At 37.2% G+C, this 27,126-nt stretch overlaps 1 protein-coding gene across 1 annotated transcript in view; it reads left to right on the top strand.

Moving 5' to 3' along the window:
* Positions 1 to 21,579, top strand: part of LOC306869912 (zona pellucida sperm-binding protein 3-like) — an 89,461-nt gene extending 67,882 nt beyond the window's left edge. Inside the window, exons 2-10 of the mRNA XM_079416847.1 lie at positions 41 to 156; positions 238 to 341; positions 1,896 to 2,073; positions 2,207 to 2,324; positions 2,935 to 3,020; positions 3,179 to 3,453; positions 3,609 to 3,785; positions 20,993 to 21,220; positions 21,313 to 21,579. Of these exons, the coding sequence (XP_079272973.1) occupies positions 41 to 156; positions 238 to 341; positions 1,896 to 2,073; positions 2,207 to 2,324; positions 2,935 to 3,020; positions 3,179 to 3,453; positions 3,609 to 3,785; positions 20,993 to 21,220; positions 21,313 to 21,437 (1,407 nt within the window). The 3' untranslated portion in view covers positions 21,438 to 21,579. The remainder of the gene's footprint in view (positions 1 to 40; positions 157 to 237; positions 342 to 1,895; positions 2,074 to 2,206; positions 2,325 to 2,934; positions 3,021 to 3,178; positions 3,454 to 3,608; positions 3,786 to 20,992; positions 21,221 to 21,312) is intronic.
* The last annotated feature ends 5,547 nt before the right edge of the window (positions 21,580 to 27,126 follow it).

Raw genomic sequence — 27,126 nt, 5'->3', positions numbered from 1 at the left:
ATTTAATGTTTTTAATCAGTTAAGCTTTTCTTTTGTTCAGATTACAGATGACTCTCTTATATACACCAACCTCCTTATCTTCACTCCACGACCCTCTCCAGATGGAGTGGTTCGTCTTGAGCAGGCAGTAGTTCCCATAGAATGTTATTACAGCCGGTAAGTGGACTGGGGGAGAGGGTTGTGTAGTGTAAGCTCTGCTAGAGATGGAACATTTATGTTGTGTCCTTTGTCTCTCAGAAGGTTTGATGTTACTAGTAATCCTATCAGACCAACATGGATTCCTTACAGTTCAACGCAGTCTGCAGTGGAGGAGTTGCAGTTTTCACTAAAGCTAATGACAAGTATGTGCACAATTTTACAAGTATAAGAACAGTTTAATTTCTTTTGAAATTAGGTTTTCTTTAAAGGGTTTGTGTGTGTGTATGTATGTGTGTGTGTATATATGTATATATGTGTATATATATATATATATATATATATATATATATATATATATATATATATATCACATACACACACATTAAAAAATAGCTATGGTTCATGGCTATAATGTGTCTATAACCTATTGACTATGTTTTGGTTCATTGCTATGTACAAGTTTTTTTATTTTATTTTTTTTATTTTCTTCTCATTGTAGAGAAGATTTGACTGGATAAAAACCTGGGTAACACTTTAGAATACTGATCCTTTGTTAATGAATAACTACACAGGAACAAGTCACTAATGCACTATTAACATTGTAGTAACTACTATTACCTAACAAGAAACTTTGATTATTGATTTGGTAAGTAATAGCGCTCCGTTGAAAGTTGTAGTTCACTATTAGCTAATCAATAACTATAATTTTTTTTTTTATATATATCCTGGAGAAATACTAAGAACTACTGTATACAGGTTCATAATTAATGTGAATTATGCATAATGTATAATTCTAAAATGAAGATCATGGTAACCCACTAGTAATGACTCAAGGATTGTCAAATTCTTTTAAAGGAACTATTAACTACTTGATCAGTATTCTAAAGTGAAAAGCATCATAACTCCCTAACATTGACTGACGTAAATTTAAGCTTTTGAGATGTATGTAAGGTTTTGGATGGGAATGACTCAAGTGTTACTACATGCTTCTGAAGAAACTACTAATTATTTGGATCAGTATTCTAAAGGGAAGATCACGGTAACCCACTAGTAATGATTTAAGTGTTACCAAATCTAGCAAAATGAATTACTAACCAAAACCTTACAAAAACCTTAAGTTTACAATGACTTCAGTAATTACTAGGGCGTTATCATGATCTTCACTTTAGAATACTGATCTAAAAAAATTTGTAATTCCTTTAGAAGGATGTAGTAACACCTGAATAATTACTATCCAATGCTTCACAACACTCTCAAAAGCTTACAATGATTTCAGTCATTACTAGTGGGTTACCATGACATTTACTTTAGAATTAATTATACATTATGTATTCATATTAATTATGAACCTGTATACAGAAAGTTCTTAGGGAGGTATGAAAAAATAAGTTACTGATTAGCTAATAATGAACTACCACATTCGACTAAGCACTATTACTTACTAATTCATCAGTTTCTTGTTAGTTACTAATAGTTACTAGAGTGCTAATATTGCGTTACTCATGTTCTTGTGTAGTCATTCATTAATGATAGAACAGTATTCTAAAGTGTTACCAAAACCTGTAGTTCTGGATTATTCATTCAGAAAAATGTTAGGAGTATGCTAGCATGTAGACGGACATGGACTACCACAAAATGTAGCCTAACCATTAACCTATTTGTAATTTCAGGAGACTTTATTCTGACTCTTTACCTGGATATGTAAAACAGACAGTTGTAGCTTGGTCACACTTTTGTATGCATTATTTCTGGTACAGGTGATTGGCGCTCTGAACGGGCCTCTGCTGTGTACTTCCTGGGTGACAACATAAACATAGAAGCCTCAGTTCGTCTGGGTCATCACGTTAACCTCCACGTATATTTTGAGAGCTGTGTTGCCACTGTGACTCCAGATATTAACTCTGTCCCCAGATACACATTTATTGAAAATCATGGGTGGGTACATTCATTAAGATGGGTTGTTGTTGTTGTTGTTTTTTTTTCAGGCAAGCACCGCTCACTCAAATGAAATGATATTTGGCAATTCACCAAGTATATTTGTGTGGTGTCTTTCCCCCTCATTCATTAGTTGTCTGATGGATGGACCGACAACAGGCTCACAGTCTCGTTTCCTGCCCAGAATCCAGAGTGACAAACTCCAACTACAACTGGATGCATTCAAATTCCACCAAGAGACAAGGCCAGAGGTGTATATGGTGTATTCCAAATGAAACATGTTCTCAGGCCCAAAACACTAACATGTTGATGGAGGGTTGTTATATTTGCCTAGGTTAATAATATTGGAGGAAATGGGAGTGGCATTCATTTAGGGTGACCATGCGTGCCATTTTTCCCGGAGAAGTCCTGGCCAGGATTTCTATATTGCCTAAAATATCTAGGTTTTGGCTTTGTTTGCGTGTGTCGTGTATGACATCAAAGTACCATACAGATGTTTCCTTATGCTTTCAAAACGCTCTCAATGTACTTTGTCAAACACTGATCGGTCTGAGCAGCGCTGCTTTGAAGTCGAACACACCTAATTGCATTGATTTGACCGTAGATCCCACCTTCTCACACACCATGATTGGTCCATTATGTACAATGCCTGCATGTTATTGGTCAAACTACTTTTCGATCATTACCTTCAGCAAGCACGAAAACAGGAAAACAAAGCCACAACAAATCTTGGCAGGGACATGTCCGGGAAAAATTGCACGTATGGTCACCCTAATTAATTTGTTGTACAAACTGAATTCTGATGTCACACAGCAGTTAATTTTGAATTCAAATTAATATACTTCTCACTTTGTTATACAGATGTACATCACTTGTACTCTTCAAGCTTACCCTGTAATGGATGTAGTTAACCCCTTTCATAAAGCATGCTCCTTTATTGATGGAAGGTGTGAAGCTTTGCTTTCATACTTTGGGTTTGTTGTCCAGTACAGAACATTTAATTGTGGACTCTTTCTGTTTGCTATGCAAACTGTATTTTCTGGTACTTTTGTATCTTTTGGGAACCAACCTCAAGTTTCCCTTATTCCCCTCTTTAACCTACAAGCTGGAAGGCTGCAGATGGAGGTGATTGGGCTTGTTACAGCTGCCAAGCAACAAAAGATTACGCACCATCCGTCCATTCTACACTGCAACAATCTGAGCCACCTTCTCCCAGACGAGGTCAGATCTCGACTTCCCAAAGGCCCAACAAATTTCAGCCCAGGATTCAAGAGGGTTCTGGAAGTTCCTTCAGTTCCTTGCTAACAGCAAGTGAGCCTCTTCCCTCCTGGAGGAACACAATTCTCCCACAAGAGGAGGATGAGGGAATTGTTTCAGTGGGTAAGAATTCACACGTCTAGTAATTGTCTTTTGAAATTACACTAAAATACACATTGTTCAAATGACTCGTGTTGTCAAAGCGGGGATCTTGATATTTAAATGGTAGGTAGGCATGCCTGCACTAACCATTTTGACAAACGTGACTGTGTCAACAGGATGGGAACAGGAGAAAAAAGTGGGTCCACTGGCCATCTTTCCAAAGAAAAGCAAAATGGGATTTCTGGCTCCTCCCAGAGTGAAGCAGGGTGTTCCTCCAGTCCCTTTTCTCAGTAAAGATAAGAAACCGATGCCTCATAGTAGCCTATGGAAGAATGGTGTTTCTGCTGAGATGGGTTTGTATTATACAAAAATTATATTATACAGTCTCTTTTTCTAAAGGCATATTTGGGTCAAAAGGTAGGGCTTGTCTCTAATGATGTAAAACCTCTGAAGGTTTTGTTCTTTTAGGCATGTGTGTGTGTATATATTGGATTGGATTGGATTCAATTTGTCATTGCACATGTAGGTACAAGGCAACGAAATGCAATAAAGAAGAAGAAATACAGCATAACATGAGGAAAGAGAGGAGAAAAAAAATTGTCCTCACACTATGCTCCTGAACGAGAGTGCAGTGTGAGAACATACAAAAACCTCAGCATAAAGCACAGTCAACATAGGAACATAACTTGCATAGTAATCCTAGTTCAGACGAAACAGCCATCCGGCCAGCAGCCATTACAGCGCAAACACACAGACCCGTTATTAACTGACAGGATGAAGCGACAAAGGCGTGGGATGGGGTTAGGGAGGTGTATGAGTGTGTGTGTGTGTATGTGTAAGTTCGTGAGTTCGTATGCCTTGAAATCCGCTTCGCCAGCACTCCAAACCAGTCGACTCAGTTCGCAGGTTGTGATGCGACATAGCAATTGCCATGGAAACGACCTTGGACAGAGCACAAGCGCCCGACAATAACAAGGTGTTTTGATGGGGGGAGGGAAGACAGAGCGTCTCCCTGCAGTATTCACAAGAGAGTTGATACCAGAGCGGCCTTGCCAAGCCGTTCTGTTGTGGGAAGCCGGAAAGAGATAAGATTTTGTCTTTGGGCGAACAGCTGTCTTCCAGTTTCACAGCTATTCTCATTGTCCATTCTGATCTCCTTGTCCATCAATTTTACGGGCAGCCTTGAGAGGTTTTGGATAGCCAGTCCCGTCTCCTTAATTTTCCGATAGTTTAGGGCAACGCCTAATCCAAATAGCAGAAACCCAGTTATCATGGTTCCGAATAAGATGTCTTCAATGTCCTCCACGGAGAGAGCCGCCAGACACACGACCCGCCATCTCTCCCATGCGTCCATCGTGTAGCCAGCAGAAAACGTCCCAGTGGGACATTCCGGTTCTCCAGATCCCGCTTTTCTAGTCGAGAAGATGGTGTCAATTGCGTTAAGAGACCAGTTGATCAGATCCATAATTTCGGTTTTGTAAATAGTGCAGCGAGAGTCTCTTAAGAAGGACAGGACAATACTAGAGAGCAAGCAGGGAAGTTCAGGATAGGGAGGGAGGGAAGAAAAATGCGACCGCCTTCGAACAGAGCCAAACGAGAAGCCATATATGTGTATGTATATATGTATGTGTATATATACGTGCATACATACACACTTACTTTACTTTGTTTATCTTTTTACAGGGACAATGCACAATTAAAAGTAATTGCACCAGAGTTAGCTAATTTACATCTGCTGTCCCTGGGCAGGTAAACTAATAAAATAACATACAATATTACATATACACCACATAGAACATCACAATACATATATCCAGAAACATAACATGATTAAAAACAATATGTAAAAGACACGGAATTTACAACACAGTCATTAGTGGTTACAGATTTGTGCTGATAGTAGCCAGTGCTTAAGATTAGTTTTAAAAACTGTGAAGCTGTCGATGCTTTGGAGGTTTGTAGGGAAGGAATTCCATAACCTCACTAAACCTACACAACGCTGTTTGACCAAAGGCGGTTTTTCTATACTGCGGTACTAAATCTCCCCTATCAGATGCTCTTGCCCTACCGGCACTGCCGTTATGGGCCAGGCATCCCCTAAGAGGAGGGGGAGCAAGATTATGGATAATTTTGTACATCAGGCATACCTCACTGTAAAATACAATATTATCAAAATTGAAATGGTACAATAATGGTAGTCCCTTGGTTTTTTGTCTTTCAGAATTTGTTTATGAAGAGAGTACACAGCCTTAAGTGTGGTCGCACCTGCCTGTAACCAGGTTGTTATACAATATGACAAGTGAGAGAGAATCAAAGTATGTACAAAAAGTAGTGCAGCTGATTGAGACAGTTGGTGCCTGATGTTTTTAAAATTATTTAAATAAAATTTAACATTTATAACCTTTCTTGTTTTTTAAAAGACAGGTGTTGGTCAATTATTATTCCTAGATATTTCACGTCACACATTTGATTGCTTCACCATTCACCGTTTTCGTGCAGTGAAATGCATGCAAATTGTTTTGCTTGCATTAAGAGACAAACAAGACTTATTTAACCAATCCGAGACTTCCACCATTGCAGATGTCAGTTTGCTTGCAACTAGTTCTTTAGTTCTTGCATGAATAAAAAGCACAGTATCATCTGCATACATTAGAATGTTAACACCTGGGCATACTTGAGGGAGATCATTAATGTAAATACTAAATAAAATGGGTCCTAAAATAGACCCTTGAGGGACCCCTATAGGACAGCTAGCAAAAGAACACTTATCAGCCGCTCTTGTACATTGTTTGTTTCCTCTTAGTCAGATATGATTTCATCCAGGTCAAGGCAGTAGCAGATAAATTTAAATTCTGAAGTTTGGAAATTAAACGGTTATTATTAACGGTGTCAAATGCCTTTGCAAGATCTAAAAACACAGCACCAACAACACCACATTTGTCAAGTTGACTTCTAATTTTATCAACAAAAAAACAATTAGCCGTTTCTGTAGAATGGTTCTTTCGAAACCCAAATTGCATCGGATGTAAACGTTCTGCAATTTTCAATGCTTTTGGAAGGATACTTATGGGTCTATAATTTGATGAGAGTCCAATCACCTGCTTTAAAAATAGGCATCACTACTGCCGCCTTCCAGCAAGATGGAAAATAGGAGTTTGTAATTGACAGATTTATCAGATGTGTTAGAGGTTTGCAAAGAGATGATTTATAAGACAGGAGTTTCATTGTTTATAGGTTCTAGTACTCCTGATCTAGCACCAGATTTTCTGGCTATTTGTTTTTTATCTTCTATTAATTTCGATTGGTCCTTTTATAGCCCAATTATGAACTGCTTTTTTCTCCTTTGTAATTTTATCAATATTTTTCCATATTAATTTACTATTACCTTTAGAGTCATCAATTAATTTCATAAAATAATCAGCTTTGGCCCACCTTAATTCTTTTACTACTTTTTCGCAGATCCTGGAATTTTCTCTTATCATGTGGTAATTTAGATTTAAGAGCAGTCTTTAATGCCAAGTCTGTTCATTTAACCATGGCAAATGTATTCGAGTAAGAGACATTTTTACAAAATTCATTTTTAGTCCTATTAACTCTATCCGTCAAAGTATTAAATGCTTTCTTTTATATCCCCGGACTGTAGAACATCATTCCAGTCCAGGTGCTTTAATTTCTCCTCAAATTGACCGACTAGGGATTTTGGTATAATATTAAAAAAAGCTTTTGCCCTCTTGTTTATATAAAAATCATTGTTTTGACAACTTTCTTACAATTAAGGTCAAATTGTGCTCTGACATACCAAATTATAACATTTTGTAATTCTTTCAGGTTTATTACTAAATTAAATCTGAGTTTGTTGATTGAGTAACCCTAGTTTGGCCATGATCATTTGTGTAAGATTATACTGATCTGATATAGTTTTGAGCTGATGTTTATTATCTTTTTCCATCCAGTTTATATTAAAATCACCTAAAACAACTAATTCCGTTTCCAAAAAGATTTCCTTTTAATACGGATTTCAATTTATCAAAAAATTTTTTGTAGAATTAGGGAGTCTGTATGATCCATCACAGTAAAAGACATTTGGGGGGATAAAACAATGGAAACAATAATACTTTCTAAGTCTTGCGTGGAATTGAGATGAACTTCAACACATTTAAAATGATTGCGAACAAACAAAAGGACTCCTCCTCTACCTAATTTTCTATCTTTTCTAAAAACATGATACCCAGATACAGAAAAAGCAGTCCTTGGTGATAACTCAGTTAGCCATGATTCCGAGAGGAAAATAAAGTCCAAATTCGAATCCATCAGCAAACCTTCAATTTGTTCAGTCTTTGATACAATACTTCTAATATTCAAATGTCTGCCGAGCAGTCCTTTTGGGTTTTAGTCGTTTATCCCACAAGACTTTAGCCTGGTTTACTGGTTGAAAGAGTTCAAACTTCCTTTTAGTCATCATTCTACTCAAGTGTTCTTTATGTATACAGCCGTTTAGGTTAATAGTATTGTGCCGGATTGCTGATGTCTTTTCACAGGCATAGCTGTCCATCAATTATCATGATTTGATTTCAACCACAAACTTTTATTTTTTATTTTTTATTGCATAACAGGAACAGTAACACAACATTCATACATAGAGGATCACCTTGCATTCAACTATTATCACTTGCACTTATAATAGGATCAAAGGAACAAAAAAAACAAAACTACAGGGGATAATTTACAAAACATTTTTATAGGAAAAGGATTCTATATCGTTTTTGCTTTATTTCTTAGATCTTTTAAATCTTCAATGTAATGCTTTAGTTCAATTTTAAATAAATGTAATGTTAGGTTTATTGTTAGACCATTTGTTTGTGTATATGGTATTTCCCATACATAAGTATTAAATTAATAAATACATTTAGCTCAATTCTAATTCTTATACAACAAAAATATATCTTTACCAGAGAATCGAATCTTTAATTTGATCAATTTAAATATCAGATATTCAATATTAATCCAAAACATTTGTGTAAATATACAATCATAAGTGTTTTATGGATTCTTCCTCTAAGTTACAAAAGATACATGTGGTCTCCATGTCTCTAAAAAATTTAGCAACTACTTGTTTCACTGGGTAAATCAAATGAATAACTTTGTATGTAACTTCTTTTAACTTTATTGGTGAGACAGTATTTACTGGGTAGTTTCCAAACCTCTTTCCATTCAATCTGGTCCTATAACAAATTCCAAAAAGGTTTGCATTTTGGCAATAATGTGGTCCTACATAATTTAATATATGTAACGTAATAAAACGTAATATTAATATGTAATTTAAAGAAATAGTTTAATTTAGCTCAAAGGGAATAATTTATGATTTTATAAGGAATTTGAACAGAATCACTGTTTTACAGCTGATCACTGAGGCGGCAGCGATTCATTGACCAAGGCGTATAACATCAACTCTACACTGGATATTAAAATCCAAAATATAGTGAAAACACTATTTAATAGCACAGTAACAAGATTGGCAGATTAAGACATTAACTTCAGCACAAAACACAAGATGCTTCTCTTTTCAATATAAATAAGATTTTATTTATATAAACCTAAGACATAAACTAATCTAGCACATGAACACAAGCATTCACACATTCTCACATTGCAGAAAGAGAGAAAGTAAGGAAAGGATGAGTTTAAGAGAATGGAAATGTGAAATCCCAAGTTTACAGCAATATGTTCAATTGCATAGACCTTAACAATCATCAATCACTTATTTAACCCTCGCTTTGAGTTTCTCAATGAGGCTAAAATTTATATTAACTGCACCTGATTCAGTTAGAACTTGGAGGTGTTGCTTGCTTTGCTAAGGGAATCCCTTTTGTCGTCATCCTTGCAGGAAAGGGGGTTCCCCAAAGTGTCTGATTGGTTGAGAGTTCAGTAGTCTTTGAAGTGACGTCTTGGGCGTTGGCTGAGGATGCGGAGTTGGTCTGGTTGAAGTTTGAAGCGAGTGCAGTCAGAGCTGGATTTTGCAGCAAACTTACACTAGAACACAACTCCACAGAAAGAAAATAAACTAAAGTAAAAGGATGTAACGAGACTAGGTTGGTTTTCTTTTCATTTCATTATGGTAGCAGCTGGTACGTGGGCCAGAGCATGCTCAAAGAGCAGCGTCAAAACGCGGTGGCAAAAGAGAAGAGAGAAGAGTGACTAAGAGAGAGTTTGATGGTGTCCTGAGTTTTTAAACTCTGCTTTCAGACCGTCCCATCTGGACGTCTTGACCAATTAGATACTGTCCTTGCTTGGGGTGTTGCTCTGTTCCTCCACCAGATCAATAAATCAAAATGTTATCCGTTCAGTCAGAGGTCCGAACTTTACAGGCTCTTGCAAAGTATACTTTTGAACATGATTTCTATAACAAGACTGATACATTTGACAGAATTGATTGGAAGAAACATTTAAAGCATGAATTTTCAAACTCATACATACCAAACATGAATATTAACCTTTAAGGCTTAAGCTATTCAATACTTATTAAAAGCAAGACATACACAATGAGTGATTAAAACATGGATAGTCAAATGTGTGGGTTACAAACATAATATGGGGTTCTGAATAGAAATGTCCTTTTAGGATGATTTTATGTGCATATGAAAAGTCTTTGTCTAAAGAACATGCCTTCGTTCTCCATAGAACTATACAAAGGAATTTTGGTTTGGTCTGTCTTCTATGTGTGGGGGTAGCCAATCTAAGCAAGTCTGTAGCTCTTGGTTTTCCAGCGTGGAACCCATGTGATGGCCATCTCTTTGACAATCAGTCTTGATTATTTGCCCGAAATTTGACGGTCTCCTTCCTGAATTGGAATTATCAATAAGTGTTCTTTTGTCTCAAGGTTGTAAACTGTTTTGTGAGAGTTGGTTAGTTTGCTTGCTTCAGACTAGTTGGAGCTAGGGATCTGATTTACGACGTCCTGTTTCCTTGGGCCTCTCTGAATTCCAGCTTTCAGTGTTTTCAGGTTTCAGTGTTCTGATGCATCTTAAATTTGTCTGATTCAGTCTCTGATATCCTACATATAAATTACATTTATTATCTATAATTTTCACACCATTAATACTTAACTGAATAGTATACAAGGGGATAGACAAAAGTTGAATAAGGTCACTAGGAATGGCATCAAAAACTACTGCAAACTCTTCAGCAGTTATAGGGATTTTATGATAATTAAGGAATTCACAGTAATTAAAGATTTCCATTATTCTTGAATAACTTTCTAACCAAAATTATACCATTATTATACCAGTTTCTATAAAATAAAGACTTATTTTTAAACGTAAAATATTTGATGTTCCATTTTACTGATTTATGTGGAGAAATGTTATGCTTAAAGATGAGCATCCATAATAAACAAACCTGTTTATGAAAAGAAGAAAGCTTTATCGGAACCTTGCTAATATCAAAGTTACACCTTAAAAAAAATTCTAAACCCCCCAACCTGTCAAATTAACTCAAATTTCAGGTAGTTCTTAATCCACTTGTTCTTAAATACACAGTTGGCAGTATTAAAGTCTATTACATTAAGACCACCATCTTGGATTGCACAAAACTATCTGGAAGAACAGACCACATTATTTAGAAAAGACAAAATAGTATCCAAAAAGTATCCACCTCTTTTATGACCAATTGTGGAACATCTAATACAAAAGCAGTGTACACTAAACGTGACAACCCTTCAGCTTTGGATAATAATATTCTTCCTTTTAGTGACAGATCTCTCATGAACCATGAATTTAATTTGTTTAATTTTCTTAATTGGTTTAAAATTCAAATTATTTCTCTCCTTTTGATCTGTACAGATCTTAATACCTAAATGATCTACCATCTCTTTTACTGGGATACCAAGTATGTTATTATAATTACATATTTTCAAAGGGAATAACACGCATTTCTTTATTTAAACACAAACCAGATACGGATGAGAAAATATTAAGGCAATCAATAGCTTTTTTAATTTCAGTTTTAATTTTTTTTTTTTTTTTAAATGTCTGTCTCATCCGCTAAAGTTACTTGCATAAATATTCCCTAAAACGAAAATTTCAGTATTCTTTTCTATTACTAATATCACCCATCGACCTGAATCATGTATTTTAGTTTGAATAATTTTTCCTTTAAATGTACCTTTCAAGGTTGCAACACCGGCTGCACGATTACTCCCATATGACATCCATAAATCATCCCCCACTGACTTTTCCAAAAATTATAATCAGACAAAGATGCATGCGTTTCTTGAATGTAATAAGTCACATTTAAATTTCTGGAAAAACAAAAAAAGCTTTCCTTTTCAACAAATCGCGGATTCCCCTGACATTTAAAGATAAAACTGACAAAGATACAAATGTGCTATATTAACAATAAGGCTTACCACAAATAAACAAAACAAGTTTCCAACACCTCAAGAATACAACTACAACTCAAACCGACCTTAATAGTACTTAACTTAAACAATTTATCTCTCTCTCTTTTTAATTATAGGCAACATAATTATATTACAATTAACGTATGAAGATCACGACTGACCTTAAACTAAAATTTTTGTATTAATGCAATAAACCAAATGACGACTGCACTTGTCGTCGTCATAGAACATCGTAATCGTGTTCACATTCAGTTCTTGAATAAGATGAAAGGACATATAATTATCTTGAGTCTTTAGGGATATAGCCTACTTCCTTTCCATCCACAAAGTCTCGTACACCGAAGTAAGCCTTCTTTCCTACCTGCCGAGCAGCCTCCACTTTCGGCCAAAGTTCTTTACATATAGCTTTGTTCATAGATGTTAAATCCTCTCCAAATCGCAGTTCCTTTGACTTCAAATATGCGCTGGATTTTGCTGCTTTCCAAATCATATCTCGTAGAGATCTAGACAGAAACTGGATGATGACGGTTCTCCATCTCGTGGAATTTGCTTCAATTTTTCTTCCAAGTCTGCACTATATCTACCTCTTGTTGTATCTTGCTGGTGTGTTCTGGAAGAACTTCCCAACAGATCACTACCTGTGCCTTTAGCCCAATTCGGACGGTAATTGTTTCTCATATGGACGTCTGTAAAAATTAATTTACATATCACCTCAGTGATAAAACTCATGGATTCGGACGGGGATTTATTCACAGTGGAGGAGTGAGTTCTGTAATCCTGAGAACCAGAGAACGCGCTGCTCACGTGGCCAGTCACGTGATTGTGTGGTGTGTGTGTGTGTATATATATATATATATTAGGGCCGGGACTCGATTAAAAAAATGTATCTAATTAATTAGAGGCTTTGTAATTAATTAATCGAAATTAATCGCATTTTAATCGCATATAAATATTTGACCTGAGAACAGTGAGAAGTTTTTTTTTTTTTTTTTTTTTTTATATGGATTTTTTAAATTTCCCATCCACAGGGCCAACCAAAGCGGTCTCATCAGCTTCTTTGTCCATGTTCACTGTGGTTTGTTTTTGGCTGTTTCTCAATATGCGTTCTTCAGCGATCTTGCGTCCTTGTGTTCTCGTTCTAAGTCATCATTAACCGTCAAAGTTCAGTTCTGATTCTCAAGAACGCAAGTACAGAGGATGCATGAAAGCAGTTTCAGGAATATGTTCTTGAAACTGAGGATGCATCGAGTGCAGACTTGAGAGAATCAGCCTTTAGAAATCCCAGAAAACGCTGTGGGTGGCCGGTGTACGGAAGCCTGTAAGCTTTAAAGTCGCTCTCACAAATACTTAACGGCTCTTCAAGTTGAAAGTAAATATTTATCGTTTTGTTTTAGTTAATTTTAATAAAGTTATAAGACCCGGAGAAAGTCTGCATTTTTATTGGCATATTAAAATGAATCTTAACAGTAAAACATATAACGCTCTAAAATAAAACAATACAATTATATGAAAGTAATATCTATAATAGTATGAAATGTTTTAATAAGTTATGACATTTTGTAATATTTATTGTTCATTGGTCGCTGCTTATGCTGAGATTATGCGTCAGTTAAGCAAGAACGCAGTACATCTCAGTTCTCATAAGTGTGCGTTCTGTGTTCTCGCGTCCTTCCGAGTTCGTTCTTCCAAGGCATAGATATATATACTGACTAGATGTCGCCTTGGGCCTCTAAGCATACGTCAACATCGCCGCCATCTTGGGTCGGGGATCTGAAGGAAGCGCCAAAGTTTCTCGGCATTCAGATCAAGCCGGACTTTTGTGCTGTAGTAGATATTTTCATGAACTGGATGTTTTCAAAGAATGGTTAACCTGTTTTATACTGTAGCCTAATCATTTAATAAGCTGTTGTAAATACTGGAAGATGTTTTCACACTACGTACGCACGTTATGTTTGTTTTTGTGTTATATAACCATTTTACGCTGGGTCATTGTATTGCGGCTTGCTGATGTACAAAATAAACCAGTACAATTCAAATGTTTTAATTAACATGTATTTTTAAGTATGGATATCACACCATTGTAGCCATTTTGTGTGCAGTAGACTAGGCTAAGGTAAGTAATAGTTAATTTTAAGTTCACTGAAGTGGAAGAATAATAAACTTACACCTAGTTTTGAAGTAGATTTAATATCAAAAGCTTCAATTTTCTCTGGACTCGATCATAAATGCATGTCTGTCAGTTGTAACAAACCAAAAAACTAAGAAAAATCATTTGAGATTTGGACGATTTATGATGATTTAATTTCTGCCTAGATGCAGATGTTAGGTTCCCCATCCTAACATTCTGAGGTCTGTTGGTCAGGAAGTCCATAATTGTTTTTTTCCCGCTTTGTTTGTTTAACTCGTGCCTTTATTAATTTAAATTTTGCTCTATTATTTATTTATATTTTATATATACTTTATATTATTCATGTTTTTTTCATATCACGATCAGCATCCTTGTAATTGTTTTGTGCATTGTAGAACAAATTAATTAGTTATGTAGGTGTGTCTAAGTATTGTATTGTATATGATATATCACATATTTATGATAGAACATAGATTAATTATTTTACTTATATCATATAAGTAAAATAATTAATCTATGTTCTATCATAAATATATGTCTGACATTTATAATAAACCAAACGGCTTGAAAATCGGTTGAAAATTAAGCAAATTAAGGTGATTTTAATCGTTGATAGTTCTCTGCCAATGTTAACTAATGCAGAGTAGACGCGGCTTCCCCCGACCCAAGATGGCGGCCGCGCTGACGCATCGTTCCTATGGACAGCAGCGTCAGAGGTGACATCTAGTCAGTATGGCTGCGTCCGAAATCGCATACTTCCCTACTATATAGTATGCGAAAAACAGTATGCAAGGCGAGTAGTATGTCCGAATTCATAGTATTCGAAAAACAGTAGGCGAGAATTACCCGGATGACCTACTACTTCCGCCCGAATTCTGTAGTAGGCATACGATGGACACTTTACTATCCCATAAGGCCACGGGAATGGAGGCGTCATATTCGAAAAATGGCGGAAAGCGGCGACGCGGCTGTTTTCAAGTGCAAGTACCTCAAGGGAAAACGTTGTCATTGTGGTTAAATTGCACTTGTTTAAAATAATCAAAGTAAACGGCTGACTTATTAAAGTTTAACCGTTGTAAATCGATGAGATGACTTCATGAACATGGCGGATGTAGTACGTCCGAATTCTATTCATACTACCCTCATTCATACTATATAGAACGTACTTTTTTAACGGTCGAGAAGTATGTTTGAATTCAAATGTAGTACCTACACAAGTAGTATGCGATTTCGGACGCAGCCTGTATATATCTATGCTTACAAGGAAGCTTGGCAAGACCGGTCTCCACGAGAACGCAAGTCCGTTCTTTCCGTTCTTGGAATTCTGAACGCTAGTTGGTGCTCCAGTATAATCGGTCCGCCGAAACTCATCCAGTGAGAAACGTTCCGTGGTGCAAAAATAAGTGCGACTTAAAATGCGTTAAAAAAATTTAACGCGTTATTTTTGTGTAATTAATTAATCTAAATTAACACGTTAAAGTCCCGGCCCTTATATATATATATATATATATATATATATATATATATATATATATATATATATATATATATATATATATATATATATATCTCCTGAAAATATGCGCTATAGTTGTATATAATTATACGCCGCTGCCATAATAAAGACCCATTTCTAATATTTACGTGCTTTTCTTCTCTTTCTGCTCTCACTTGCTGTGGTGGAGCAGTTATGAAGTATTGTTCTTTTAAATGCTTTCCAGCATTTCGGAAATATGTATGCAAATTACACCGTATGGTAACTGTTGTACTTCGGTGTTCGGGAGTGTTCAAAAAGGTTTTAAATACTGAATTTTGAATCTATTTCTTCTCGTAAACTCAGAGATGTGGATTCGGACGTCAATTAAATTACCACACGACTGGTGTTCGTCAAAACTCATTAGGTAATTTGGCCAGGGATTTTTACGGGAGTGGTGAGAGAAAAACACGACATCCTGGATTCAGATGGCAATTAAATCACCAAGTACCACCTGTATATGGTGAAAATCACTTAAGTACCCCTGAGAAACAATTACCGTCCGAATTCGTTTTTCCGCCATTTGTTGCTGTCTCGAAGTTATTTGCAAAGTCCAAAGATACTGTAAGAGTCTGTGTTAATTATTGAACCAATTATAAGATCTTAAATTTAAAAGTCTGATTGGTAAGTTTTTTTTAAAAACAAAGAACAATTTGAAGTGATGGAAACCAACTTTTATCCTCAGCTTCTCAAAACTACCTCCTCACCAGATCTTGCGCGCCTCCCACCACAAACATGAGGTGCGAGCGGGCGCTGATGCGTGTCACGTTTGATTAGCCTGCCTACTGCATCTGCGTTCACCGTAAAACGCATTTTTTATACTTGTGTATATATGTTAATGTTTAGATTTGTATTTATGCATTTTAATTTTAATACTAATATACAAATGTTTTTTTTTTTTTTTTTTTTTTTTTTTTTTGAGCAACTGGGATGGCGCCCACTGGGTATTGGTGCCCTATGCATACTGTGTACTCTGCGTATAGGGAGCGGCGGTACTGGGTCCAGGGTCTCAAATGGTAACTGTATATTTCCTTTTTAACAGCATATTCAGTGGCGTTAAAGCTGATCTGCTCATCACTGCACACGTCTGCTGCACGCTACGGCTCTGACATGGCCACCGGAGCTGATTGCGGTCATTCTAGTCAATGCTTTTGTTTATAACAGCCACGCTGCTGCACGTTTCTGAAACGGCCCAATAGTCTTTTGTGATTTGGCACCACGTGGAGGACAGAACAAAACTTCAGAGCCATAAGGGGCAATGGTAAAATAATACGCTGATTGTAGGAACATTTACTTTTTAAATGAACATTTAGGCTATTTACAAACCAAAATCTTCTTTGGCCATATCCTACTCAATGGCATTAACATAGGCTTTAGTCCCTTCAAACTTTATCTGGAATGTAACCGTTTCTGTCACCGCAACTTCCCAAACAGACAAACACACACAAATGAAATAATCTGCCTGATGAAAAATGTATTTAAAACATGTTTATATTTTAGAAAATGTAGTTATTTCCATCAATAATTTCTCATTCACCCGCAATTAATCAGAATGCCTTTTTTTTTTTTTTTTTTTTTTTTTTTTTTTTTTTTTTTTTTTATTATTACACGACCCACAGATTATTACACGGCCCATGTATATAACCGCCATCCACGCATCTCTACTATCTATCTATATCTCTCTCTACAGATAGATAGATGAAACTATATATTTACACAACAGTTCTTTCTGGTCCTTGAGCCCAATTAAATCTTAAATCAGTCTATCAGAAGAGTGCGATTTGTTTTTTTTTATTTTTTTTTTAATTTTATTTTTTTTTATGGCGCTTTTCCACTGCATGGTACGGCACGGTATGGTTCCATACCGTTACCAAAACCTGACGTGTAAACTCTGCTGATCACTGCTTTTTACCGCAACACAACTCAATACACAACTCAGAAAATAAAATACTGATACTATACCACATTGTGTGGCTTTTGATTGTAATTTCCAGTCAAAGGGCAACAAGAGAAGCAGTGTAAGACTTCCCATTCTTTTCTCCTCTTATCGCTAGGAAAGCAGTGAAGATGCCGGTGGACGAATAAAACTTCCTAAAGACCCGCTTCTCTTTTCTCTCCACTTTAGCCCTGATGCCTTTTGAGTCTTTAAGTAGACCACAGCTACTGAAAGAGCTTACAAACTGCTGAGACAAGAAATGCTAGATGCCATCTGTTAGGATGTAAACATGCCGACGCTAATCATGACACACAGCTGCTAGAGGAGTTTCTCAGCGCGGATTTCACTCGATATCCGGGGCGTTTAGACTCCTTGTGGGGAAAAATCGACGGTACAGCATTTGGTTTAAGCCTATACTTGTATCCATCGCCAACTGTAAGCTCTTTCAGTAGCAGCTAGAGACCACAGCTCTGTGGTCATCATATCAGTATTGTAATTTCCGAGTTGTCTATTCTGAGTCGTGTTGTGGTAAAAATAGCAACAGGTAGTGGCAGTAGCTCACCGAGTGTAACCATTTTACATCATCAGAATAATGGTGCCCCCCCCCCCCCCATGGTCCAAAATGTTATTTTGTTTTAAAAATCACATCGTTTTATACATAAATCTTTGGTTTTCTACTACATATTTCAGTAAGACACATAATTTACATTAAATTAAGCCATACAAGTCTTAATACCCAGGGATCCCTTTAAACAACCAAAAAATGGCTGTTTTGTCAATCGAGGAAGTACAGGTCCTTTTCAAAAAATTAGCATATTGTGATAGTTCATTATTTTCTGTAATGTACTGATAAACATTAGACTTTCATATATTTTAGATTCATTACAACACAACTGAAGTAGTTCAAGCCTTTTATTGTTTTAATATTGATGATTTTGGCATACAGCTCATGAAAACCCAAAATTCCTATCGCAAAAAATTAGCATATTTCATCCGACCAATAAAAGAAAAGTGTTTTTAATACAAAAAAAGTCAACCTTCAAATAATTATGTTCAGTTATGTACTCAATACTTGGTCGGGAATCCTTTTGCAGAAATGACTGCTTCAATGCGGCGTGGCATGGAGGCAATCAGCCTGTGGCACTGCTGAGGTGTTATGGAGGCCCAGGATGCTTCGATAGCGGCCTTAAGCTCATCCAGAGTGTTGGGTCTTGCGTCTCTCAACTTTCTCTTCACAATATCCCACAGATTCTCTATGGGGTTCAGGTCAGGAGAGTTGGCAGGCCAATTGAGCACAGTAATACCATGGTCAGTAAACCATTTACCAGTGGTTTTGGCACTGTGAGCAGGTGCCAGGTCGTGCTGAAAAATGAAATCTACATCTCCATAAAGCTTTTCAGCAGATGGAAGCATGAAGTGCTCCAAAATCTCCTGATAGCTAGCTGCATTGACCCTGCCCTTGATAAAACACAGTGGACCAACACCAGCAGCTGACATGGCACCCCAGACCATCACTGACTGTGGGTACTTGACACTGGACTTCAGGCATTTTGGCATTTCCCTCTCCCCAGTCTTCCTCCAGACTCTGGCACCTTGATTTCCGAATGACATGCAAAATTTGCTTTCATCCGAAAAAAGTACTTTGGACCACTGAGCAACAATCCAGTGCTGCTCCTCTGTAGCCCAGGTCAGGCGCTTCTGCCGCTGTTTCTGGTTCAAAAGTGGCTTGACCTGGGGAATGCGGCACCTGTAGCCCATTTCCTGCACACGCCTGTACACGGTGACTCTGGATGTTTCTACTCCAGACTCAGTCCACTGCTTCCGCAGGTCCCCCAAGGTCTGGAATCGGTCCTTCTCCACAATCTTCCTCAGGGTCCGGTCACCTCTTCTCGTTGTGCTGCGTTTTCTGCCACACGTTTTCCTTCCCACAGACTTCCCACTGAGGTGCCTTGATACAGCACTCTGGGAACAGCCTATTCGTTCAGAAATTTCTCTGTGTCTTACCCTCTTGCTTGAGGGTGTCAATGATGGCCTTCTGGACAGCAGTCAGGTCGGCAGTCTTACCCATGATTGCGGTTTTGAGTAATGAACCAGGCTGGGAGTTTTTAAAAGCCTCAGGAATCTTTTGCAGGTGTTTAGAGTTAATTAGTTGATTCAGATTATTAGGTTAATAGCTCGTTTAGAGAACCTTTTCATGATATGCTAATTTTTTGAGATTTTTGGGTTTTCATGAGCTGTATGCCAAAATCATCAATATTAAAACAATAAAAGGCTTGAACTACTTCAGTTGTGTTTGTAATGAATCTAAAATATATGAAAGTCTAATGTTTATCAGTACATTACAGAAAATAATGAACTTTATCACAATATGCTAATTTTTGGTTTGTTAATAAAGATGAAAATCTATTTGAAAATTTGCATCAATGTTTTCAGACATGTGAGTTCCAGATGGTCAGCGGCTGTTCTGCGCTCATGAAGCCGCCTGAGAGTGCCTCACCTCGGCAAATTTGGAATTTTGGAATTTGCCGCTGGCTCTGATGTCTCAGTAGTGTTTACACATGAGATTTAATTTGTTATGGGTAAATCTAACGGTTGTCTTTGGTCTCAATCTATTATTTGTTCCAGAGAAGACAGTTTTGGCAAAATCTCATGTTTATGTAAATTCCATGCTGAATATAAGAGCGCTAATAGTTGTACTTTTGACTGAATTGCCCAACAACTTTTATGATGGCTGATGTTGTTTAATATTATTCAATAAATATTTTATATAAATCGTATTTAATTATAGTATTTAGTATTGAGAAACGCTGCGTTTTAGTGTTCCGCCATTAGATGTCATATGAGTCAACAGTTAAGACTATAAACGGAAGTTTATTTTTAGTTTCAACAACCGCTTGATGCAGCAAACAAATGCACTGCGCAGCAAAATCACCTTTAACTGATGAACGGATATTAACGTTACGACAAAGATGACTCTTTCCTCAGCAGATATTCATAGATATGTTTATTTTGAATATGCTTCACAATTGCTCGTTTTTCACCCATAGACACCTCTCTGGTTTTCATGTTGGTTACACGTCTAACTTACTATAAATGCAGTCTGCATGGATCTGAAACTGAACGCAGACATTCAGTGCTATTTTATTGTTTGAGTAATCAATTAATAGGACACACCAGGGCAACAAAACACACCTGTCAGTCACATGTTCCAATATTTTTGGTAACATGAGCAATGGGTGGGTTCAAACAAAAGGTGCTATCTTCTAAGTTGTGTATCAGATCCAGATGAAAATACCTGTAAATAAAAATGAAATGTTAATCTGTCATTTCATATTCATCTTTTGATGTCAAACCCAAATAGTTAGTCTACAGCCAAAATAAAGGATTTGGCCTTACTGCTCCAATACCTTTGGAGAGCACTGTATATATCAAGAATGTTTTGGGTTGTTTTTTTTTTGTTTTTTAGCCTTTTCAGTATTAACAGTATTTTAATGCTGGATGATATGGTTAATAGCAGTTAAAATGCTTTAAAACTGCAACCTAAATTATTAAAGTCTCCACCAGATCAAGAGGGTGCTATAACTCCTCAAACATCATTGGAAGCCACTGAGCAAGCTAATATCATGGAAAGTGAACCAGAATCCAAGAAGCTGGAGGAGGAGGGGGAGGATGCCGGTGAAGATGGTGATGATAAAGACTATGATGGTGGAGATGAAGACTATGTAGAGGAAAAAGGAGAGCCAAAAGAGGCTAATCAAAGCATGTGGAAGACTAGACTCTTGCAAGAAGAAGGTACTGCACAAAACTGGCTTAGTATTTGTTTAAAGTGTGGTGGCATTATTTTGGGTACATATCTTTGCTCATGGAATAGTTTTATCTTGCAGATTTCAAAGAGCTCTTCACAACTCGTGCCTCTAACAGTGAGGAAGACTTTGGACTGCATATATTAGGTACAAGCCCTTCCCTACCAGATGAACAGGAGGATACATATCCTTCTAAGGATTCCTGAACATTTAAACTAAACGTTATGAATGCTGACCGATGAAGCAGTCTCACTGAGGTGGAGTAAAACCTTGTCCATGAAGCACACAAGCAGTAACCAAAGCATAAGAGCTTTCACCCTTTGCACTAATTAAATGGTCTCATGAATTAAATGTTTTTCATTGTTTTCATTTGTTTTAGTCAATTTACTGTATATACAAAACAAATCTGCGTTTTAGTAACTTTGGATATATAGATAAGTAGCTAATTGCACTGCAAATTGTTTTGAATATTATGCAGCAAATACACTAAATAAAGATAGTGTGTCTTAGGGTACGTTTACATGACAGCAGTGTACTAAAAACTATAAAGTTTTCCCTTTGCGTTTTTTTGCACACAGATGACAACGTTGTCAAAACGATCCCCATTCACACGGATCCACATGCTTTGAAGAATACATGCGGCAGATATTTTAATTCCCTGGGTTTTGGTAAATACTTTAAAGCTGCAGTCTGGAACTTTTGTCGCTCTAGCAGTGAACCCTGGTCACACTAGACTTTGAGCATGCAAAATTCCCTCGGATGCTGCAACAGTCGTGATATGACGTTACCTGCAGTGTCTTTTTAAAAAGTTAAATTCAAAGCATGACAAATAATCTAAAATGTAAAAACATACAATCTACTACACTTTCCCGCTGCGCTGCAGTTTTAAATTTTTTTTAAAATTAGCTACGAGGTCATGCTGTGACGTATCGATCTGCCATTGGCCACACGGTGTCACGTGATGCAAATTCGCAGCCCAGAGTTCCCCATATGGCGCCCCACCGGGGTCAATAATATAACGTTGTAACATGCACTCGTCTCGCTGACGTCTTAAATTTTGCTATTTCATCTATTCAATTTAAGACGCAAACAAGGTGTAGACGTGATGTCACGTAAATAGAAAAACATTATTTTAAATTGTAATTTCACAATATTAACCAGACCCCACCCCCTTCAATAAATAAAATGATACCTTCTATAAATGATTCACCTATTCTTTGTCATGTCCTCGTTGTCGTTGAGAACCTAATTCTAAGATAAAAGCTTACTTTAAGATGATCAGTCAATTAGGCCTGTGTGTACCAAACAAGCAATTAGAAATATAAGGGTGTGCGATAGACAAAAATGATATCTCTATATTTTCTAGGATTTTATCCATAACGATAATCGGACTATATTTTTCTGAGTGTATTGTGCTGCAGGACTGCCGTGGACAGCTGACTCCTAAAGTTTTTGATATTCTTCATCTGCGTGGTCAGTTCACAGCAGTGATAAATTAATATTTTCCAACAAGTTATTTTTACCCTTTTATAGGCATTTTCACTTTTATAAAGCCTTTTTTAAAGGTACTTTAAATGTGAAATTAAAACCGCCAGTAGGTGGCAGCAAGTCACTACTAATAAGTGAGTCATTGCTCATTTAAACGGTTGATTCATTCAGGAATTAAACATTTAGTCATTTAGCAGACGCTTTTATCCAAATCGACTTACAAAGGACATTAGAAGCAATCAAAACCAACAAAAGGGCAACAACATGCACGTGCTATTACAAGTCATGGCAGGGCTGGACTGGGACAAAAAAAATCGTCCCTGGCATATTTTGGTCCAGGCGGCCCACCACCACTTCTCTCTCTTTCTGTCCCTCTCTCTCAATTCAATTCAATTAAATTTAATGCAATTCAATTCAATATGTGTTTTATTGGCATGACAATTGTTACAATGTATTGCCAAAGCATAGTGTTTACATTTAAATATAGAACAAATGTATTAAAAAAGAGCAAATCAATTCAATGAATTCTAGAATTCTATGAACAATTAAAATGCTGTCGATATCTGCCCGTCTCTATAGTCAGAGAATGATCTCTCTCATATACACACACATACATACATACATATATATATATATATATATATATATATATATATATATATATATATATATATATATATATATATATATATATATATATATATACACACACACACTCACCTAAAGGATTATTAGGAACACCTGTTCAATTTCTCATTAATGCAATTATCTAATCAACCAATCACATGGCAGTTGCTTCAATGCATTTAGGGGTGTGGTCCTGGTCAGGACAATCTCCTGAACTCCAAACTGAATGTCAGAATGGGAAAGAAAGGTGATTTAAGCAATTTTTTATTTTATTTTTTTTATTAGTCGTCGGTTATTTCAATACACATGCATGTACAAGTACAGTCTCAGCTATACAGTAAGAAATAATGGGAAATATACAAACAGGTAAACAAATTAACAATCAGGCTAGGGACTAAATATGCACCATAAAATAGAGTCAAGAGAAATTATTAATGTGGCACCAAAAGGGTGTCCATAACTGCCAAAAATCATCAGACTTTTGATGTATATCATAGGTGAGTTTCTCGAGTGGAAATAGTGTACATGCTTGAGACAACCACATTTCAAAAGATGGTACCTGAGGAGATGACCACAATAGAAGAATACATTTCTTTGCCAGATAAACCAAAATTAGAAACAAATGTTTGGTGTGGAAGTCCAACACATTCTCTACTTCACCATATAACAAATACAATTCCGGAGAAAAACACAATTTTAACTTAAAAAGCCTTTGTAGAAAATGATGTACTTTCTTCCAAAAAGAAATGATTTTGTCACAGTACCAAAAACAGTGAAGGAATGTTCCTTTACATTTTTTACAGTTAAAACAAAGATCAGAGGAGTTTCTGTAAATCTTTTTCAGACGTAAAGGTGTAAGATAAACTCTGTTGATGAATTTATAATTGAGTTCCTGAATACCCAATGAAGTACATTTAAAGAACGATTTAAGCAATTTTGAGCGTGGCATGGTTGTTGGTGCCAGACGGGCCGGTCTGAGTATTTCACAATCTGCTCAGTTACTGGGATTTTCACGCACAACCATTTCTAGGGTTTACAAAGAATGGTGTGAAAAGGGAAAAACATCCAGTATGCGGCAGTCTTGTGGGCGAAAATGCCTTGTTGATGCTAGAGGTCAGATGAGAATGGGCCGACTGATTCAAGCTGATAGAAGAGCAACTTTGACTGAAATAACCACTCGTTACAACCGAGGTATGCAGCAAAGCATTTGTGAAGCCACAACACGCACAACCTTGAGGCGGATGGGCTACAACAGCAGAAGACCCCACCGGGTACCACTCATCTCCACTACAAATAGGAAAAAGAGGCTACAATTTGCACGAGCTCACCAAAATTGGACGGTTGAAGACTGGAAAAATGTTGCCTTGTCTGATGAGTCTCGATTTCTGTTGAGACATTCAGATGGTAGAGTCAGAATTTGGCGTAAACAGAATGAGAACATGGATCCATCATGCCTTGTTACCACTGTGCAGGCTGGTGGTGGTGGTGTAATGGTGTGGGGGATGTTTTCTTCGCACACTTTAGGCCCCTTAGTGCCAATTGGGCATCGTTTAAATGCCATGGCCTACCTGAGCATTGTTTCTGACCATGTCCATCCCTTTATGACCACCGTGTACCCATCCTCTGATGGCTACTTCCAGCAGGATAATGCACCATGTCACAAAGCTCGAATCATTTCAAATTGGTTTCTTGAACATGACAATGAGTTCACTGTACTAAAATGGCCCCCACAGTCACCAGATCTCAACCCAATAGAGCATCTTTGGGATGTGGTGGAACGGGAGCTTCGTGCCCTGGATGTGCATCCCACAAATCTCCATCAACTGCAAGATGCTATCCTATCAATATGGGCCAACATTTCTAAAGAATGCTTTCAGCACCTTGTTGAATCAATGCCACGTAGAATTAAGGCAGTTCTGAAGGCGAAAGGGGGTCAAATACAGTATTAGTATGGTGTTCCTAATAATCCTTTAGGTGTGTGTGTGTATGTGTATGTATATATATATATATATATATATATATTTTAGACAGACATCGACAGCATTCATAAAGTTCATAGAATTCTCTATCTTCTCTCTCTCTCTCTCTATATATATATATATATATATATATATATATATATATATACACATACACAGTGGGTACGGAAAGTATTCAGACCCCCTTAAATTTCACTCTTTGTTATATTGCAGCCATTTGCTAAAATCATTTAAGTTCATTTTTTTTCCTCATTAATGTACACACAGCGCCCCACAGAAAAACACAATTGTTGACATTTTTGCAGATTTATTAAAAAAGAAAAACTGAAATATCACATGGTCCTAAGTATTCAGACCCTTTGCTCAGTATTTAGTAGAAGCACCCTTTTGATCTAATACAGCCATGAGTCTTTTTGGGAAAGATGCAACAAGTTTTTCACACCTGGATTTGGGGATTCTCTGCCATTCCTCCTTGCAGATCCTCTCCAGTTCTGTCAGGTTGGATGGTAAACGTTGGTGGACAGCCATTTTTAGGTCTCTCCAGAGATGCTCAATTGGGTTTAAGTCAGGGCTCTGGCTGGGCCATTCAAGAACAGTCACGGAGTTGTTGTGAAGCCACTCCTTCGGTATTTTAGCTGTGTGCTTAGGGTCATTGTCTTGTTGGAAGGTAAACCTTCGGCCCAGTCTGAGGTCCTGAGCACTCTGGAGAAGGTTTTCATCCAGGATATCTCTGTACTTGGCCGCATTCATCTTTCCCTCGATTGCAACCAGTCGTCCTGTCCCTGCAGCTGAAAAACACCCCCACAGCATGATGCTGCCACCACCATGCTTCACTGTTGGGACTGTATTGGACAGGTGATGAGCAATGCCTGGTTTTCTCCACACATACCGCTTAGAATTAAGGCCAAAAAGTTCTATCTTGGTCTCATCAGACCAGAGAAACTTCAGGTATTTTTTAGCAAACTCCATGCGGGCTTTCATGTGTCTTGCACTGAGGAGAGGCTTCCGTCGGGCCACTCTGCCATAAAGCCCCGACTGGTGGAGGGCTGCAGTGATGGTTGACTTTCTACAACTTTCTCCCATCTCCCGACTGCATCTCTGGAGGTCAGCCACAGTGATCTTTGGGTTCTTCTTTACCTCTCTCACCAAGGCTCTTCTCCCCCGATAGCTCAGTTTGGCCAGACGGCCAGCTCTAAGAAGGGTTCTGGTTGTCCCAAACGTCATCCATTTAAGGATTATGGAGGCCACTGTGCTCTTAGGAACCTTAAGTGCAGCAGAAATAAGTGCAGTAACCTTGGCCAGATCTGTGCCTTGCCACAATTCTGTCTCTGAGCTCTTCAGGCAGTTCCTTTGACCTCATGATTCTCATTTGCTCTGACATGCACTGTGAGCTGTAAGGTCTTATATAGACAGGTGTGTGGCTTTCCTAATTAAGTCCAGTCAGTATAATCAAACACAGCTGGACTCAAATGAAGGTGTAGAACCATCTCAAGGATGATCCGAAGAAATGGACAGCACCTGAGTTAAATATATGAGTGTCACAGCAAAGGGTCTGAATACTTAGGACCATGTGATATTTCAGTTTTTCTTTTTTAATAAATCTGCAAAACTGTCAACAATTCTGTGTTTTTCTGTCAATATGGGGTGCTGTGTGTACATTGAGGAAAAAAAATGAACTTAAATGATTTTAGCAAATGGCTGCAAATAACAAAGAGTGAAAAATTTAAGGGGGTCTGAATACTTTCCGTACCGTGTGTGTGTGTGTGTATGTGTATATATATATATATATATATATATATAT

Source organism: Barbus barbus, assembly GCF_936440315.1.
Source record: "Barbus barbus genome assembly, chromosome: 5".
NCBI lineage: Eukaryota > Metazoa > Chordata > Actinopteri > Cypriniformes > Cyprinidae > Barbus > Barbus barbus.
This window is presented reverse-complemented; position numbering and strand designations above follow the sequence as displayed.